The sequence below is a fragment of the Amphibalanus amphitrite genome, unplaced genomic scaffold (assembly GCF_019059575.1).
Source record: "Amphibalanus amphitrite isolate SeventyFive unplaced genomic scaffold, NRLGWU_Aamphi_draft 000283F_arrow, whole genome shotgun sequence".
Classification (NCBI taxonomy): Eukaryota; Metazoa; Arthropoda; class Thecostraca; order Balanomorpha; family Balanidae; genus Amphibalanus; species Amphibalanus amphitrite.
In genome coordinates this window covers 663,055-682,066 of record NW_024881778.1, presented here as the reverse complement: position 1 = coordinate 682,066, position 19,012 = coordinate 663,055, and the positions used below count along the sequence as shown (strand labels likewise).

The 19,012-nt window shown below is 54.8% G+C and overlaps 1 protein-coding gene across 1 annotated transcript in view; it reads right to left on the bottom strand.

Annotated features, from left to right (window-relative positions):
• Positions 1-19,012, bottom strand: part of LOC122387345 (ankyrin-2-like) — a 337,978-nt gene that overhangs the window by 37,706 nt on the left and 281,260 nt on the right. Inside the window, exon 43 of the mRNA XM_043377461.1 lies at positions 17,942-17,986. Coding sequence (XP_043233396.1) covers positions 17,942-17,986 — 45 coding nt within the window. The remainder of the gene's footprint in view (positions 1-17,941; positions 17,987-19,012) is intronic.

Here is a 19,012-nt window from a genome sequence, read left to right as displayed (position 1 = left end):
TCAAGCATACCGTCTAGTCCATCGAACTTCGGTATCTTCGGTCCTTTGCCTCCAAAACCAAATGAAGGCATCTTTATGCTAAAACCATGGTCACCGTCGTCATGGCCTTTGTCTGGACTCGGAGAGCGCTCTTTGCTGCTGCCACGGTGGAAATGCCAGTCAGGCAGGTGGAACTTTGGAAGATGAATCTCAGGCCATTTAAATCCTTCTTTAGGCTTGAAAGTGCGCTTGACGCCACCGTCTGGCAGGGTAAGAGAGCCAAGTTGCGCATGCTCCACTTCAGGAAGCTCAAAGTCTGCGTCCACATCAAATGTCTGTCGCCATATTCGGTGCATTGACCCATCTGGAAGTTGCTCCATTTGGATGTCAGCATCCGTCGGCACATTCGGAAGTTCGGCATCCGGTATTTCAGTGTCAATCCAAACTTTGCGCTTTCCGTCTGGTGCGTCAATCACGTGAACAACAGACGTGTCTTTAAACTGAATGGATGGGAGCTGTTCTCTCGGAATAAGATGTGCAAGAAGATCCGCAATACCATCGTACTTCACCGGTTTTCCTTTCAACGAGAACTTCGGCATTTTCATGCTGAAACCCGCTTGAGACTTCTCTGGACTTGGGGATCTGGAACGGTCGCCGGATCTAAATTGCCAGTCGGGTAGTTCGAACTCGGGAAGGGTGATCTTGGGCCATTTGAAGCCAGCTTTCGGTTTGAATGATGTTTTGATAGAGCCATCGGGCAGTTTGACGTCATCAATGTCCGCACCAGACAGCTTCGGCAGGGGAAGTTCTGCATTGGCCTGGAACTTCTGGTTCAGCATGTTCTTGATCTTCCCGTCAGGCAGAGTGATCTTATCCACCTTCAGGTCACCAGACAGCTTCGGGAGGTCAACGTCGGGAATCTCAGTTTTCACAATAACGTCACGACCTTTCATGTCGGGAAGGTCAATGACGTCAACTTCAGTGTTGTCACGAATTCGCAGCTTTGGCAGCTCTGCTTTCGGAAGTAGGTATCCGAGCATACCGTCAAGGCCGTCAAATTTGGGAACCTTCGGACCCTTACCGCCAAAGCCAAATGACGGCATTTTCATTCCGAAGTGGAGGTCGTGGTCTCCCTTGGACTCCTTCCGCTCGGGACTAGGAGACCTGTCACCTGATCCGAACTGCCAGTCGGGTAGCTCGAACTCTGGTAGTGTGATCTTAGGCCATTTGAAGCCTGCCTTCGGTTTAAATGACGTTTTGTTAGAGCCATCGGGTAGCTTGATGTCATCGATGTCTGCACCCGAGAGTTTCGGAAGGGGAAGTTCTGCATTGGCCTGGAACTTCTGGTTCAGCATGTTCTTGATCTTCCCGTCAGGCAGAGTGATCTTATCCACCTTCAGGTCACCAGACAGTTTCGGAAGGTCTACATCGGGAATCTCAGTTTTCACAATGACGTCACGACCCTTCATGTCAGGTAGATCGACAACGTCAACTTCAGTGTTGTCACGAATTCGCAGCTTTGGCAGCTCTGCTTTCGGAAGTAGGTATCCCAGCATACCGTCTAGGCCGTCAAATTTGGGAACCTTCGGACCCTTCCCACCAAAGCCAAATGACGGCATTTTCATTCCAAAGTGGAAGTCGTGGTCACCCTTGGACTCCTTCCGCTCGGGACTCGGTGACCTGTCACCTGATCCGAACTGCCAGTCGGGTAGCTCGAACTCTGGGAGGGTGATCTTCGGCCATTTGAAGCCCGCCTTCGGTTTGAATGACGTCTTGATAGATCCATCGGGTAGCTTGATGTCATCGATGTCTGCACCAGACAGCTTCGGCAGGGGAAGTTCTGCATTGGCCTGGAACTTCTGGTTCAGCATGTTCTTGATCTTCCCGTCAGGTAGAGTGATCTTATCCACCTTCAGATCACCAGACAGCTTCGAAAGGTCCACGTCAGGAATCTCAGTTTTCACAATAACGTCACGACCCTTCATGTCGGGAAGGTCAATGACGTCAACTTCAGTGTTGTCATGAATTCGCAACTTTGGCAGCTCTGCTTTCGGAAGTAGGTATCCGAGCATACCGTCAAGGCCGTCAAATTTGGGAACCTTCGGACCCTTCCCACCAAAGCCAAATGACGGCATTTTCATTCCGAAGTGGAAGTCGTGGTCACCCTTGGACTGCTTCCGCTCGGGACTCGGTGACCTGTCACCTGATCCGAACTGCCAGTCGGGTAGCTCGAACTCTGGGAGGGTGATCTTGGGCCATTTGAAGCCCGCCTTCGGTTTAAATGACGTCTTGATAGAGCCATCGGGCAGCTTGACGTCATCAATGTCTGCACCAGACAGCTTCGGCAGGGGAAGTTCTGCATTGGCCTGGAACTTCTGGTTCAGCATGTTCTTGATCTTCCCGTCAGGCAGAGTGATCTTATCCACCTTCAGGTCACCAGACAGCTTCGGGAGGTCAACGTCGGGAATTTCAGTTTTCACAATGACGTCACGACCCTTCATGTCGGGAAGGTCGATGACGTCAACTTCAGTGTTGTCACGAATTCGCAGCTTTGGCAGCTCTGCTTTCGGAAGTAGGTATCCGAGCATACCGTCAAGGCCGTCAAATTTTGGAACCTTCGGACCCTTACCGCCGAAGCCAAATGACGGCATTTTCATTCCGAAGTGGAGGTCGTGGTCACCCTTGGACTCCTTCCGCTCGGGACTAGGAGACCTGTCACCTGATCCGAACTGCCAGTCGGGTAGCTCGAACTCTGGTAGTGTGATCTTAGGCCATTTGAAGCCTGCCTTCGGTTTAAATGACGTTTTGATAGATCCATCGGGTAGCTTGATGTCACCGATGTCTGCACCCGAGAGTTTCGGCAGGGGAAGTTCTGCATTGGCCTGGAACTTCTGGTTCAGCATGTTCTTGATCTTCCCGTCAGGTAGAGTGATCTTATCCACCTTCAGATCACCAGACAGCTTCGGAAGGTCCACGTCAGGAATCTCTGTTTTCACAATGACGTCACGACCCTTCATGTCGGGAATGTCAATGACGTCAACTTCAGTGTTGTCACGAATTCGCAGCTTTGGCAGCTCTGCTTTCGGAAGTAGGTATCCGAGCATACCGTCTAGGCCGTCAAATTTGGGAACCTTCGGACCCTTCCCAGCAAAGCCAAATGACGGCATTTTCATTCCGAAGTGGAAGTCGTGGTCCCCCTTGGACTGCTTCCGCTCGGGACTCGGTGACCTGTCACCTGATCCGAACTGCCAGTCGGGTAGCTCAAACTCTGGGAGGGTGATCTTGGGCCATTTGAAGCCCGCCTTCGGTTTAAATGACGTCTTGATAGAGCCATCGGGCAGCTTGATGTCATCGATGTCTGCACCAGACAGCTTCGGCAGGGGCAGTTCTGCATTGGCCTGGAACTTTTGGTTCAGCATGTTCTTGATCTTTCCGTCAGGAAGAGGAATCTTTTCCACACTTACGTCATTGGGTAGTCTTGGCAGGTCAACGTCGGAAAGTTCGGTCCTCACTACAACTTCTCGGCCCTTCAGATCAGGCAGGTCGATGACGTCAACCTGTGTCGTGTCGCGGATCCGAAGCTTGGGCACATCTCCTTTTGGTAATAGATATTGAAGCATGCCATCGAGGCCATCAAACTTGGGTGCTTTGGGTTCCTTCCCACCGAAGCCAAAGGAAGGCATTTTTATACCAAAGTGGAAGTCATGATCGCCCTTCTTAGGGCTAGAGGTGCGGTGCTCTGATCCCATGCTGATCGTGGGAAGAGAAACCTTTGGCATTGCTATTTCAGGCCACTTTAGGCCACCCATTGGCCTGAACGTTCTTTTGATAGTTCCATCCGGTAGCTTTGTTTGAAGAGTATCGGCACCTTCTATTTCAGGTAGTTGGTAGTCAGCATCGACATCAAAATATTGTCTCCAAACTTTTCTTGTTCCACCGGTTGGCAGGGTTTCCACCTCGATCTTAGCGTCAGCTGGTAGGCTGGGAATGTCAGCTTCTGAAATTTCAGAAGTGATGACGAGCTGGCGTTTTCCGTTAGGTAAATCAAGCAGCTCAACGGAAGAGCTGTCACTGAAATGTAGGGACGGAAGCCTCATTTTTGGTATGAGATCTACAAGAAGGTCGCCAATGTCAGAGCTCTTCGGTTTCTTTGTTTGTACACTAGGTGAAGGCATATGGACTTCAATGCCAGCCTTCGGCTTCGGCTGTGACACCTCACCAGATCTGAACTCCCAGTTGGGCAGCTGAAGCGATGGCAGACTGACTTTCGGCCATGCGAAGCCAGCCTTCGGTCTGAACAAGTGTTTCACTGACCCATCCGGTAATTTGATCTCGTCAAGATCAGCGCCGTTCACCTGCGGAATTGGAATGTTCGTGTTTCCTTGCAGAGTCTGATTCCACATCTTGGTGACCTCGCCATTCGGCAGTTTCATATCAACAATGTCGGCGCCCGCTGGAAGCTTCGTGACGTCCGCTTCAGGTACTTTAGTGCGAATAACCACTTCTCGGCCATTCATTTTCGGCATAGTGACAATTTCCACCTCAGAGTTGTCACGAACTTTTGCTTTGGATAGTTCACTGTCGGGTAAGATGTATGACAACAAACCATCAATTCCATCAACTTTGGGCGACTTTGCCCCCTTTTTGAAGCCAAACGAAGGCATTTTGATTCCAAAGGAATGGTCATCTTTTTTGGTGGGACTTGGAGAGCGGCCTCGATCCGAACGGAACTCCCAATCAGGAAGATGGAATTTCGGTAGATGGACATCAGGCCACTTGAAGCTCCCTTTTGGCTTGTAGCTCTTTTTCACTGAGCCATCAGGTAGTGTCACCTCGTGAAGCTCAATGCCGTCTAATTCTGGAAGCTGGTAGTCGGCGTCCACGTCGAAGTACTGCTTCCACACCTTCCGCTTCGTGCCGTTGGCCGCGACTTCCATCTCGACAACTGCATCAGTGGGGAGGTCACCGAGCTCAGCTTCAGGCACTTCAGTGCTGATCACCAGCTGGCGTTTACCAGAGGGTAGCTCGATAACGTCTACAGACGAACTGTCATTGAACCGGATGGAGGGAAGGCTGGCTTTTGGAATCAAGGAGGCAAGTAGGTCACTGATTGTACCAGCTTTCGGCGATTTCCCAGAAACCTTTGGCTTCTTTGCCTGGAGAGAGACACTTTCCTTCCTTTGAGTCTCTGGACTGTACTTGGCACCACCTTCAAATGACAGGGAAGGCATTGTGAGAGAGGGCCACTTGAAGCCAGCTTTGGGACGATAAGTGGTGCTTATATCACCGTTCTTCAGCGTCTCTACATTCATGTCGATACCGTCTATCTTCGGCAACACGACGTCGAAAATACCGTCCAGTTTTTGGGTTGACACAGTTTTGAAGGATCCATCAGGTAGGGACACCTTTTCAACGTTCATCTTGATCCCTGGAGTTGGTGCAGTACTCTCTGGTACTTCGGTACGGATTGTTATCTCTCGTCGTTTTGCAGACGGCACATCTAGAATGTCTACCGCAGAGTCGTCCTTGAAGTTTAATTTAGGAAGTTTTCCGGGAGGAACAATCTGGAAGAGCATGTCGCCCAGCCCTGACACCTTGGGAAGCTTCACCTTTGATTTGCCCTTTCCGAAAGACGGGAACCGTACTCCAAACTCTTTGGAGTCTGGCGACCCTTCCCGCCACTCTATGTCTGGAAGATCGATTGAAGGCATTTTGAACTGAGGCCATTTGAAACCTGCCTTCGGCTTCATGATCTTCTTGACACTTCCATCGGGAAGAGTGGAGGTTTCCACTGCGATTCCCTCCATCTCCGGTATTTCGATGTTGGCACGTGCCTCTACCACCTGAGTAGCCAGCAGTTTGCCATCGTCGATTGGTTTGATGGTAATGTTGTCAGCTTTGCGGATATGTGGTGCTTCGATTTCAGGGACCTCCGACTTGATGCACAGGCGCTTCCCATCATACTCAAACACTGAGTTAGGATGGACCTGTACCGTGCCCAGGGCCGGTTTTGGAACCATTTGGCCAAGAAGTTCATCCAGTTGCACTTTGGCTTTCTTTTCTTTTTTCCCAAACAACGAGAAGCTGCTCTTTTTCTTGGTCATCCCAGAATCAACCTTCACTGAGGCATCGACTTCAGTTGATCCATTGATGTCACCTTTTGCGCCAAAAAATGACTTGAACTTATCCAAAGTACCAGTCTTCTTAAATTTCTTTTCCTTCCTCGAACGCTCCGCGTCTGAATCCGACGACGATGTGTCATCTAAATCGAATTTCCACTGCTTTTTCGGCCGATAAATCAGCTTCATAGTACCATCGGGTAGCGTAATTCGCTCTTCAGTGGCTTTCTTAACATTCGGCAGTTTGACGCTTGCATTGGCATCAACGGATTTGATCCAAACCTTTCTTTCGCGACCGCCAGGAATAGTCTCGGTAGTCACACGTGCTCCAGGAGGCACGATTGCTTTGGCATCCGTGCTGATGTCGTTGACCACAACCAGACGACGCGTGCCATTGGGAAGGTCGTGTACCTCGATATCAGCACGCGGTGGGATCACAAAGTCGGGTTTTGGTGGCACCAGGTCTGCAAGAAGCTTTCCAATTTTCACTTTCCTTTCCTTCTTTTCGTCTTCAGAGTCGGAGGAGCTAGATGAAGCGGCGCGTTCAGCTCCCCACACCAGCTTCCAGCCCTTCTTTGGCCGGTAAGTGGTGACCACCGTGCCGTCCGGGAGGCGGTGCTGTGTCTCGTACGCCTTTGTCACGTTAGCCAGAGCCACACTAGAATCGGCGTTCAGCTTTTTAACCCACAGCCTTCGCGTCTTTCCGTCCGCATCTTCAGTGGTCTTAAGCTCCACGCCCGGCGGAACCGGCGCTTTCGGCGTGTAGGTGATGTCATGGACGATGTGCACACTTCTAGTACCGTTCGCATGGTCGTAAACTTCGACATCGGCGTGTGTCGGTACGTCTATGTCGGGCTTAGGTGGGCAGAGCTTCATCAGTAGCTCATCCATCTGTACTTTCTTCCCTTTCATTCGGACACGCTTTTTGGGCTTTTGCGGTGGCTCTAGGTCTGAGTCATCAGAACTGGAACTGGAATGTTCGCCCCACTTCAGCCTCCACTTTGTCTTTGGCGTGTAAGTGGTATGGATTGAACCATCTGGAAGGGTTACTTTTTCTTCATATGCTTTCCGCACGTTGGGTAGATTTATCTTGGGATTGGCGTTCACTGTTTTCGTCCAGACCTTGCGGATTTTTCCATCTGGCAAAGTTTCAGTTATGACTTCCGCTCCCGCTGGAATGACTGCCTTTGGCTCGTAGCTAATGTCATGTTCAACTTGAAGTCGCCGAGTTCCACTTGGCTGGTCATGTACCACGACAGATGCTTTTGGAGGGATGTCGAAGTCGGGCATTGGTGGCACCAGCTCCATGAGAAGATGATCCATCTGCGTCTTCTGTCCCTTGATCTTAGAAACACGTTTGGGTTTGCGGGGTTTTGCTTCATCTTCTGAGTCTGAAGAGCTCGTACCTGCCGCTCCCCATTTGAAACTCCAGTGTTTCTTGGGTCTGTATGTGGTCACTGTGACTCCATCTGGGGTCGTAGTCTGCGACTCGTAGGCCTTGCGAACGTTCGGCAGTCTGATATTCGCATTTGCTGGTACAGTCTTGGTCCACCATTGCTTGGAGGTGCCATCTGGCAGCTTTTCACTACGGACGTCAGCGCCCTTAGGGATTTTGGGCTCTGGTTCATACGTAATGTCATGTATAACCACTAGGTGTCGTACACCGGCCTTGTCATGTACTTCAATGTCCGCTTTCTCTGGTATGTCGAAGTTGGGCATTGGGGAGCACAGATCCATTAGAAGATGATCCATTCGGACTTTGCCACCCTTTAGTTTGGTTGTCTTTTTTAGCTTTTTTGGCTTGTCAATGTCTTCTTCGGACTCTGAACTCGACGACGACGAGTGATATGCGAATCGCGTTTTCCAGGCTTTTTTGGGCTTGAAAACGGTTTTCTCTGTCCCGTCAGGAAGAGTGAACTCGTGTTCGGTAGCTTTCTCTAAGTTCGGCAGCTTGATACGAGCGTTGGCATCGTAAGATTGTATCCACACTCTCCTATCTTTCTTGTCCACTTTTTCGTTCACCACCTTGGCGCCGCGAGGAACAGGCGCATCAAGTTCTTTCGTAATGTCATTGACAATGAGTAGCTTTCGCTGACCGTTGGGAAGGTCGTGAACTTCTATTTCAGCCTTGCTCGGAATGCTCACTTTCTTTCCTGGAAGTAAAGTGACAATCAAATCATCAATCTTCCATTTCTTTTCTTTGGTTTTGTCTTTCTCATCCTCACTTTCCGAGGACGTGGCATCGTGCAGCCACGGGAATCGCCATTGGGTTTTAGGGCGGTACACGACAACGCTGCCACCGTCCGAAGTCTTTCTCATCTCCTCATGTGCCTTGCGAACATTGGGAAGTGGTACATCCGGCTTAGCAGTGACTGTTTTGACCCAAATTTGGCGTTCACCTCCACCAGGCACCTTTTCAGCATGAATCCTTGCGCCCGGGGGAACTGAGGACTGAGCCTCCGTCATGTCTGATTTAATAACAACTTCACGGTTGCCTGATGGCTTATTGTGCACTTCGAAGTGCGCGTTACTAGGAATCGTAAAGTCAGGCTTGTCAACAAATAGATCGGACAGCAGAAGGTCCATTTGCACCTTCTTGGATTTGGTCGAAGACGGCTTGGTCTCGTCGTCCGAGTCACTGGACTCCGCTCGGAATCTCCACTGCTTTTTTGGCCGGTAGAAGATGGACACAGAACCGTCGGGATTCTTCACCATCTCTTCAGTTGCTTTCCGTACATTCGGAAGGGGGATGTCACGACCCGGCATGGTCACGGACCATTTAGTTCTCGACTTCTTATCAGGCAACTCCTCGACAACAACCCGCGCACCTGGGGGCGGCGGAACGGTGTCATCACCATGGATAAGAATCGAACGTTTTCCACTGGGCTGGTCGTTCACCTCGATCACAGCATGAACCGGGACAGCGAATCCGAGCCTTTGTCCGACTAGATCAGAGAGCAGTTTCTCCATTTCGACTTTTTTGCCCTTGATGTGCAGCTCTCGCGCCTCGTCCTCAGACTCAGAGGAGCTGTCATCGTACCAGAGCTGCCACGCTTTCTTGGGCTTGTACACAATGTAAGACGAGCCATCGGGATTCGTGATTCGCTCTTCTGTGGCCTTTTTCACATTAGGAGTGGGCACTTCACGGCGTGCTTCGAGCACTTTGAACCAAACGCGCCGCTGCTTCCCGTTAGCAAGAGTTTGGGTGGTTTCCTCGGCGCCACTTGGCTTTGAAGCGGATACGTCACTCCGAATGATCACCTGCCGCCGCTGCGCGTCAAGGTCATGAATTTCTATGTCTGCTTGTGGAGGTATCTGGAAATTGGGCTTGTGATACAGCAGGTTGTCGAGCAGATTGACCATCTCGATCTTGTGACCCTTGATCTTTATTTTCTGGGCCTTTACCTTCTCGGCATCGGAATCTGAGCTGGTGTCCACTTTCTTGGCACTTTTGAATTTCCATGACTTCTTCGGCTTATACAGAACATACTTCGTTCCATCCGGCAAGTCACCACCAGTCTCCACCGCCTTTCGCACGTTCCTAAGCGGAATTTCAGGTCGCGCCTTGATTGTCTTCACCCATGTGCGTTTCTCTTTCCCATTTGGCAGCGTTTCCACTCGCAGGCTTGCGCCCTGAGGTATCTTGCCTCCAGCCACGTCTCGGATATAAATCTCTCGTCTGCCAGCGGCTGAGTCGCGCACTTCGATCTCAGCCCTCGGCGGGATCTCAAAATCAGGTTTGGCGACAACGAGACTGTCGATGAGCTCTTGAATTTCGATCTTCTTACCAGGAAACTTGAGTTCTCGCTTACTGTCATCGTCACTCTCTGAGGACGACTCGCTGCTCGCTGAGCTGTCGCTAGTGACTAGATCAAAGTCCCACTTCTTTTTGGGACGGTATATAACCTTCGAGGCACCTTCTGGCAGGCGCACATGCTCCTCGGTCGCTTTCCGCACGTTTGGCAGCTTGACAGAGGCGTTGCATGGCACAGTTTTTATCCAGACCTTCCTCTGTTTGCCATCTGGATAAGTGCGCGTGGTGACGGCACCACCCTGAGGCAGCTTTGGAGCCCTCCGCTTTGTGATATCATTCACAACCAACAGCTCTCGCTTGCCGTTGGGGTGTTCCAAAACTTCAATATCAGCACGCTCTGGAATTTTGAAATCTGGATTTTTCACGAGGGCTTTTACAAGCTTTTCCATCTTCATTTTCTTCTCCTTGGGAGGCTTCTTCGCCTTTTTCTTTGTCTCGAGTTTAGGTTTCTTCACTTTCTTGACACTGCCATCGGCCTGGGTGTGATACTCGTACTCGCTGACTTCCTCTTCCGATCCAGTTGATGTCTGACCCTCCTTGTAATATTTCAAGTCCCACTTCTTCTTCGGGATGTAAATGGTGACAATGCTGCCATCTGATCGTTTTTCCCTCTTCTCCACTGCTTTCTTCACGTCTGGTAGGACGACGCTGGGTTCAGCCTTGACCGTCTTACGCCACACTTGACGCTGCTTTCCATCAGACGTGCGCTCCGTTCCCACCTGCGCGTCCTTTGGGACCAAAGCGTACGGATTATTGGTGATATCACACACAATTTCCAGATCACGGGACTTGTTCGGACTATCCACTACATGAATTTCCGCTTCTTCAGGGATGGCAAAGTCTGGTCTCGGTGGGGTGAGCTTGCAAAGAAGCACCTTCATCTTCATCTTTTTACCCTTGGGCCCCTCTTCACCGGAGCTGTCGCTGCTGCTACTGCTACTAGAGCTGCTAGACGAGGAATCGCGCTTCTTCTTCCGCTTCGTTCCATCGACTTCCGAGTGCCCTTCAACCTTTCGCAGCTGGACTCCTGAAACTGCCTCGTCTGGGTGAGGCGCGCTCACCTCATACTCGCCATGTTTCCGGCCACCAAACAGCTTTCCGAAGAAGCCCTTTTCTGTCTTCTCTTTCTTCTCTTTGCGTTTCTTTTCTTTCTTTGGTTTCTTGGCACTGTCCGGTTCGTCACCTTCTCCTAGCCTTAGGCGCCAGCCGCGTCGTGGCCGATACGTGTTCTTAATGGTTCCGTCGCTAAGTGTTTCAGTGGTCATGTCATCCGTCTCAGTGAGCTGAATGTCGGCATCCGTGTCGACCGACTGGGTCCAGACTCGGCGGTCAGAGCCGTCCGGGTGCTTGTCGACCACGATCTTAGCTCCCTCGGGGATACGAGCCTGGGGCTCGTTGGTGATGTCCTTCGTAACTACCAATCGGCTCTGTCCGTCTTTGAAGCTGTACACTTCGAGGACGCCACCGGCCGGTACAATCAGCTCCTTAACCTCTTCCTCTATCGCCGGCTTCTTCGACTTCTTAGCCTTCTTCTTTTTCTTTTCATCCTCACTTTCTGAAGAACTTGATGACGACGAACTATCCCGCTTCTTTTTCTTCTTTCCGTCCTTTTCATGAGAGCTATCTTCTGTTGCCGTGTCCTTCCCTGACTTTTTATCCTTGCCGTCCTTGTCCCCTCCACCGGATCCGCCGCCGGCGTTGCCGCCAGTGCCACGACCTTTGTCATCCTTCCCTCCCGCACCGGCGCCGCCCTGTGCGGCGCCACCGGCCGCGCCACCCTGAGCACCGCCAGAGATGGAGACCTTGCCCACCTTCGACGTCAGCGGTGCCTCAACGGGGGCGGGCGCCGCGCGCTGCGGGGAACCGTCCTTGTGCTTTGGAGATCTGGTGAAGAACGCTTTGATCTTTTTAATTGGAGACTGTTTGTGTGAAGCGTCAGCTTCTGCCTCGTCAGAAGATGACGACGACGAGTCACCGGTCTGCGAACTTTGCGAACTACGAGACTTTTTCTTTTTTAACTTCTTCCGCCGCGGTCGCGAGTCCTCGACATCGAGTTCAGACGCGGAGCTGCTGGGCGAGGTGGATCGAAGGGTTCGGGGAGTGATGTGGAGGGGTTGGCGGGAGCCAGCCGCGGCGGCAGCCTCCATCCCACTATCGATATGTGGAATGCATGTGTCTATTTCGCTAAACTTGGTGACCATCGGGCCGAAGTCGGACTCGATTTCGGCGGAAGGGGCCGGAAGATCCAGCCCAGCGTGCGCGCTGACATGCACAACATCTAAGGAGAGAAAGAATCACAGACACCTATTAGAGCAGCGTGCGCATCGCGCAGTTACACTGGCAAACGACGCTAATCGCCTGGTGCCGGAACACAGATGAGTGCTCTGAAACATAATACGCAGCATAGCGTACTCGTATAACCTGCAAACACCACGTTAGGGCAGTGGGCTAGTAAAGACTGGCACGTTCACACGCAGACACGCAACACGGGGCACAGCTACGGCAAACCCAGATACAGCGCAGCGGGCGGCTTTTCAGTTAAATTGTGCCCAGTGGAAGACAGGAGCGGCCAGGCGGCCGGGGCGGTGTTAGTCACGACACCACGCGCTCAGGTCACGGATTACCTGTGGCGTCATCGTCATCGGCCAGTTCGACGATGATGGGCCGGCCGCCGCCAGGGTCGCTGTCACTGCTCTCCTCGTCCGGCTCGGTGACGACGCCCTCCTCGCCGCCGTCGGTGACGTCACGAACGTCGTCGGCGTCAGTGACGGTGACGCGCGGTACGTGGTGGAACGTCTCGTGACGCTGCACGGGCGCTGCCCGACGACCACCAGTCGGCGTGCTAACCAGCGGCTCCGGAGAGGCCCGCTCGGGTGGCGAGCTCTCCGGGACACCACCAGCACCAGATTCGACCGGCGGCGACGGACTCAGGGGAGCGACCGACTGCTCAGCGCCGCCCCGCTCGGCCGGCTGGGCACGCACGCCGCTCGTGCCCTCGCCATCAGCAGCCCTGCTGGTCACGAAACCAGCGGCAGAGCGCGCTGCATCCTCGGCAGCCAGCTGCCGCTCGAGTCTCTCAAACTCCTCATCAGCATCGACGTCGTCCCCCTCAGAGAAGAGCTGCCGCTCTAGGAGTTCGAAATCACTGCCGGAGCCGGCGTCGGGCTCTACAGCCGTACCTAGTTCTGTAGGCGAATCGGTCACCGGGTCGGCTGGAGCAGGGTGCTCAGCAATGGCCTCGCCTGAGCCACCCTCAATCGGCTCCTCGCCCGCCATTTGTCGCTCGAGGAACTCGAACTCATCATCTGAGTCCAAGCCTAGCTCGGTGGCCGGTTCGGGAGCAGCCGCCGTCTGAGGACCAGCCGGTCCGCCGGCATCCCCGGACTGCGCTGCGGCCGGGGGCGCGGCGGCGGGCTCAACTGCTATGACGGACGGGTAGGTGGCGTCTGACTCGTCCGAGTGCTCAGAGGTGGGCTCCTCGTCCTCGTCCAGCGCGCGCCGGTACACGTCCTCAAAGCTGGAGGCGCGCGGCAGCGTCCGCGTGTCGAACCGGTCGCCGATGCGGCCCTCCAGCCGCTCCGCCGAGACAGCGCTGGCGCCCGGTACGGCGGCCAGCTCCATCTCGTCGTACAGGCGCTCGAAGCTCGACGAGCGCCCCGGAGCGGCGGCGCCTGCGTCAGCGGCCGGGGGCACGGCACTGTCGGACTCCCTACCCGTCGCACCGGCCTGGGCGGGCTCTGGCGCGGCGATGCCACCCGGCTGATCAAGTTCGCGGGTCGGCTCCGCCGCGTGGCCATCGGGCCTCACATACAGACCGGCACCCGGCAGAGGAACGCCACGGCCCCCCTCGACGACAACCACCTCAGAGTCGTCGCCCTCGTCATCGCCTTCAATGACATAGAGGCCAGAGCCCGGGGCCAGCGTGTCCAGATCATCCACGTCGATATCGAGGTCACCGCGCAGCGCGTGCTTGAACATCCTGCGCGACTGATCGCGGAAATAGCTCTCCGCTTCCGGAGTGCCCGCGATCACGTCCGGCTGCAGCACACGCTCCATGACGTCACTGGCCGATGACGTCACAGACGGTGAGCGTGACGTCACCGACGGGGAGCGGCTGGACGACGGCCGGGGGTAGTCGTCCAGCAGCTCTGGTGGGGACGACGCCCACGAGGAGACCGACTGGCGGCCGGCCGCGTCCTCGGCGGGCCGCTCCGCCGGTGGCGAGGGCGTACGGAGCGCCTCGCTGGGCTCCGGGGCGGCCTGCCGAGCGGCAGCGGCGCCCCGCAGGCCCGGCGAGCCCCTGCCGGCCGCGCCTGCTGGGTGAGAGGCGAGCGTGGCGTCAGGGCGCCGCGCCCTGTCGGCGGTTAGTGCACTCCACACCGTGCACGGTCCGGCGCATGCAGTGCCGGAGCCACAGACCAAGACGAAACTAGCTGGCTACAGAGGAGAACATAACCGCGATGACCGCCCTACAAATGTAGTCACTGCGACCACCAGAGAGCGACGGTGTGCCAACTAGTGTGTCATAATGCTACCGTACAGAACTGACGAGATTTCCCAACATAAAGACAGTGTTCGATCTGTGAGGCGCCGGAGGTTCCAACTGGTTCACAGACACGTTTGAGCGGAAACAGAGACGGCAGACACAGAGTGTCCAGTCACACAGAGTAGGGCCACAGGTCACCAGGAGCACAGAAGCGACAGAGAAGACACTGACCCTAGACTGGAACATCCACAGACTTCTGCAATTGGTGTCCAAATACCATCTTTGGGGAAGGAAATCAAACTTCGCTGATGCACAAAAATACAGCAGATATTCCATGCCAGAGATGCATAAAACATCGCCTGTTGTGTTAATGGTTAGCAACATACGCCGAAAGACAAACTCTAGCACCGGACAAACGTTGCATACGAACCAGAGGCGCTGGTTGCAGGCGAAGGCAAGAGCATCCACTGGGTTAGCTAAGGGAACCCCACTCTGAAAGACCGGCCACATCGCCGTCCTCTATCTTCAGAGTATCGCGTCTTACCTCGACCTTCTCCCTGGAGAGTGGCCATCAGTCCCAGGTCATCGGGACGCTGCGCCTCCGCAGACCTGGCCGCCACTTCAGCGCGAGTCACACACCTCTGGCTCTCGAAAGGGCCGGCGGGCGGGTTCCGGGCCGCCGCCGAGCCAGCGCGCAAGGCCCGCTCGAGCCGGCCCGGCTCCCCGCTCACAAACTGTCGGATGCTGCGGATCTCGACGGCCTCGCAGCCCGGGGAGCGGGTCCGGACCACCAGCCGCACCTGGGCACACACCGGTCCCTGGTCCTCCTCCTCTGTGGAGTCAGTGCGCTGGATGTGCGGCCCCAGGGACTCATCCGAGCCGCTCAGGGTCGGCGGCCCGAGGGACAGACCGCCGCCGCCCCACGAAGCGTCCCCCAGCGGACTGCCCGGCGGGCTGGGACCGCTGGCGAGGCTCGATGGGCCCCCGAACGCCACCGCCGAGCGCCTCACCGAGCCGTCCGCCTCTCGCACAGAGGGAATTATGTTCTCTCTCTGAGATGAGATCCTGCCTGGCTTATCCTGGAAGAGAGCTTTGCCTTCTCCAAGGGCAGTATCTCCGCTTTCCTCCCCCACGAGTGGATCTCTGCCCACCTCCGGTTCGGGAGAGGCCAGGAGCGAGTTGGCCCAGTCCTGCTCTGGTTCCTCGGTCAGGGAGAGGCTCCGCAGGCCCTCCGCCACGTCGGCCAGCTGTCGCGCCACGCTGATGAGCCGGCACTGGTCCTGGTCCAGCTCGGCGCCAGCCGGCAGCTCCGTCAGGCTGATGTCCGGCGCCGTCTCAACCTCCGCGTCCGAGGAGTCCCAGCCCGCAGGACCGGCCGCCGCGTCCGCGAACTCGCTCAGAGGGCTCACCGAGGCCGTGACGTCACCCGTCAGGTCAGCCGTGACGTCAACAGGCAGGGGCTTCTGGACAGGAGGGAACCCAGCGGCGGATGTCGGCACGGCTGTGGCGGTATCATCCGAGTGACGAGGGAGACTCCCGAGGTCACCGAGGTCACCAGAGAGCCCCAGGTCACCGAGGTCACCGGGCAGAAGGTCGCGGTCGGCGACAGCCAGCGGCGCCCAGCGGGGGCTGCCCGGTCCCCCGGCGAGTGACGTCACCGGCCACTCCTCGGTGATGGTCAGCGGCGGCCAATTGGCGGCGTCCGGCGGCAGGTGTGACGTCATCTCAGAGGTGGTCCGAGGCGGCCAATCAGCGGCGTCCGGAGGCAATGGTGACGTCATCTCGAGCTCAGAAGTGGTTAGCGGTTGCCAAACAACTGCGTGGGACAAGTGCAAAGAGTCGACAGAGGTGGCATTGTCGTTAGCAACTGTTGAAAAGTGAACGGTGCTACGACAGGCGATTGGGAGCACATTGGCGTGCAAGAAAACGCGACTATGGAACGAGCAGTGTTATCGGGCAGACAGAGCTGTTATTTGGAAACATTCAGTTACTTTGGACGAAACAAACACTGCCTTTATGTAGGGAAATCTGATAGAATTGAGTCACAATGAAAACTGGAGAGACTAGACAACTGGAAATAGAGCTGCATCGAGCCGCCAGAAAACTACGGAGTGGACCTAGTGTGAGACGGGCACTACGTTGGCACTGTGGAGAGAGTCTGACAGTCGTGCCGGCTCGGTGTGAGAAAGTTTCGGTGGCGGAGCGACCAGGCGGGTCGGAGAACCCAGCTAGCTGGTTCAGCGGAGACGACCTCACAGACGGCGAGTGTTAGCGCTACGGGACGTCACTCGGATTAGTGGTCACGCACCGCCGTCAATGTCCACTTTGTTCGGAATCTACTTCAAGTACTTTATCCAGAATATAATAAAAAAACATCAAAATGATATGAAATTGATATGAAGGTAATTGAATATTTAATGCTTGTCGACCATGACGAAAAAATGACTGTAGAACGATGCAAAAGCGAACATTTTCCCCCAAAACGGGCATGGCCTCTCAATGATGCTATGAAAAAGCAAAAATCCCGACTTACAGAACAAATGAACCAAATTCGTCTGCAGTCACATGAGAAAATAACGAATATTGTCGAGAAAATGGCGAATTTTGTCCGAGAACAAAGTGGAGCATTGTTGCGCCCGAACCTGTACCTTGCGGCGGAGCGGAGGCGACCGGCGCGCCATCTGCCGAAACATCTGTGTGAAGGCAGCTGGTCAGACCAACTAGCAGTTACAGCAGCGACCGCCGGCGGCGCCACTGTCGGCCGAGCTCGGCGGATATAGGTAAACTACGCTGCGCTGTGCTAACTGGGTTTGCCGTAGAGGTGGGCGGGAGGGGGCGCACTCACTCTCACACTCTCACACTCTCACACCCTGCTGCCAGCTGCGGGCCTGTGGGCTCAGAGATCACGAACAGACGGGCACGAGCCAACCATACTCGCTCAGTGGGGCACTCCACACCGCTCATACTAGGAGCACAACACTCACTCACTCACGGTGAAAAGGAACCAGCTCACTCACTCACATAGGCAGAGGAGAGGTCACTCATTCATCGCATGGAGTTGCAGGTATTTGGAACTGGCAGCGCTCGACCAATCTCTCTGTGCTAACATACGCTCGGTACCTGTGTTACGAGGTCGACACCCGCTCACACATCACGGTAAGGCAGGACCACTCGCTCCATGTGACACACAGTGTGAGAGGCCGGCCCTCTGAGGGCCCGCGCCGACTATAGGCTCCGTGAGCGGGCCTTTGAGATAGCATAGTCCGATTGGACCGACTACTGGGTCGCTCGAATGGTGGCAGGGGTTAACTAGTCAACAAAACGAGTCTGAGATAGGTATATTTATAAGTAACTTTTACAGAATATATATCCGATGTGTCACGGAGTGGGTAGTGATTTCAAAAGCATTTTCTTCTGAGAACCCGCTTTATTGCTATCTTGTATGTTTAGTCAGCCGCACCACCATTCGAGCGCCCCAGTAGGTACACGGCCATTAAATCATACACAGCATCTAAGACGAGTTCGATTCGTCTCGGTACATACCTTTCTCCTCGACGTTTTGCGCAGCCTCGGACTTCTGAAGATCTCCTGAAACACAAGGAAGAGAGAAATTAGACTGGCGCTGCACGACGTACGCAATGACTGGCTGACTTACCTGAGCTTTGGACGACTGATCATCAGCAGATTTCTGAAGATGTGATTACGTACCTGTTGGGAGGAGAGCAGAAGACAGGTAGGTACCACCTCACCCCTGTATTTGCACTCATGTGAGACTTGCAGAAACTAACTAAGGGAGCAGACGTGGCTATTTTGAGGATATTTCAGCGAGGGTAGGTATATGGCGACTGAAGGGGCCCTGTGACCGTATTTCAGAAGCTGTGTGAAGAATTGCTTAAGGATATTTATTTGTGGTAGTCCCGACTTCTGTTAGCGGGATGGTATGACAAAATCGTGCAGCTATACTGAGTTATTGCGGTCCTATCGAGCAAGTTCTACGCTTCATCCCACTGACTTTTTTACTTGACCTGTTCCCCCCCCCCCCCAAAAAAAAAAAAAAATATGTGACAGGTTGCGGGGACTAATATCACCGTTATAATAACACTGGAGCCTGCCACAGGTGTGTTGCTGACCTGCCCTCCCTGTTTGCCCTCCTAATCAGACGATATCCCGACCGCCCTGACGCAGAGATGGCCCGCTGACCCACCCTGACCTGGCCGCGGGGCCTGACCCGGAGATAGCCCGCTGTGTCACCCTGACCTCCCCGCTGACCCACCCTGACCTGACCCAGAGATAGCCCGCTGTGTCACCCTGACCTGGCCCAGAGATTCCCCGTTGTTCCCACCCTGACCTGACCGCGGCGCAGAGCTCAGAGACGGTGCGTACCATCTGAGCGGCGGTCCCAGAAGCGGCGGCAGTCGGCGTACGTCAGCGAGCGCCGGGTCGGTCCGGCGCGGCTCAGAGGACACTCCGGGACAACCGCCGCGCGGCGGGACAGCCGCTCCAGTCTCTGCTGCACGGTACCCGCCGGCACCAGCGTTCGCGGCGGCAGCGGCGGCGGCAGCGGGGACGGCGGCGGAGACCGATCGAGGGCACCTCCCAGGCAGACAGTCTTGT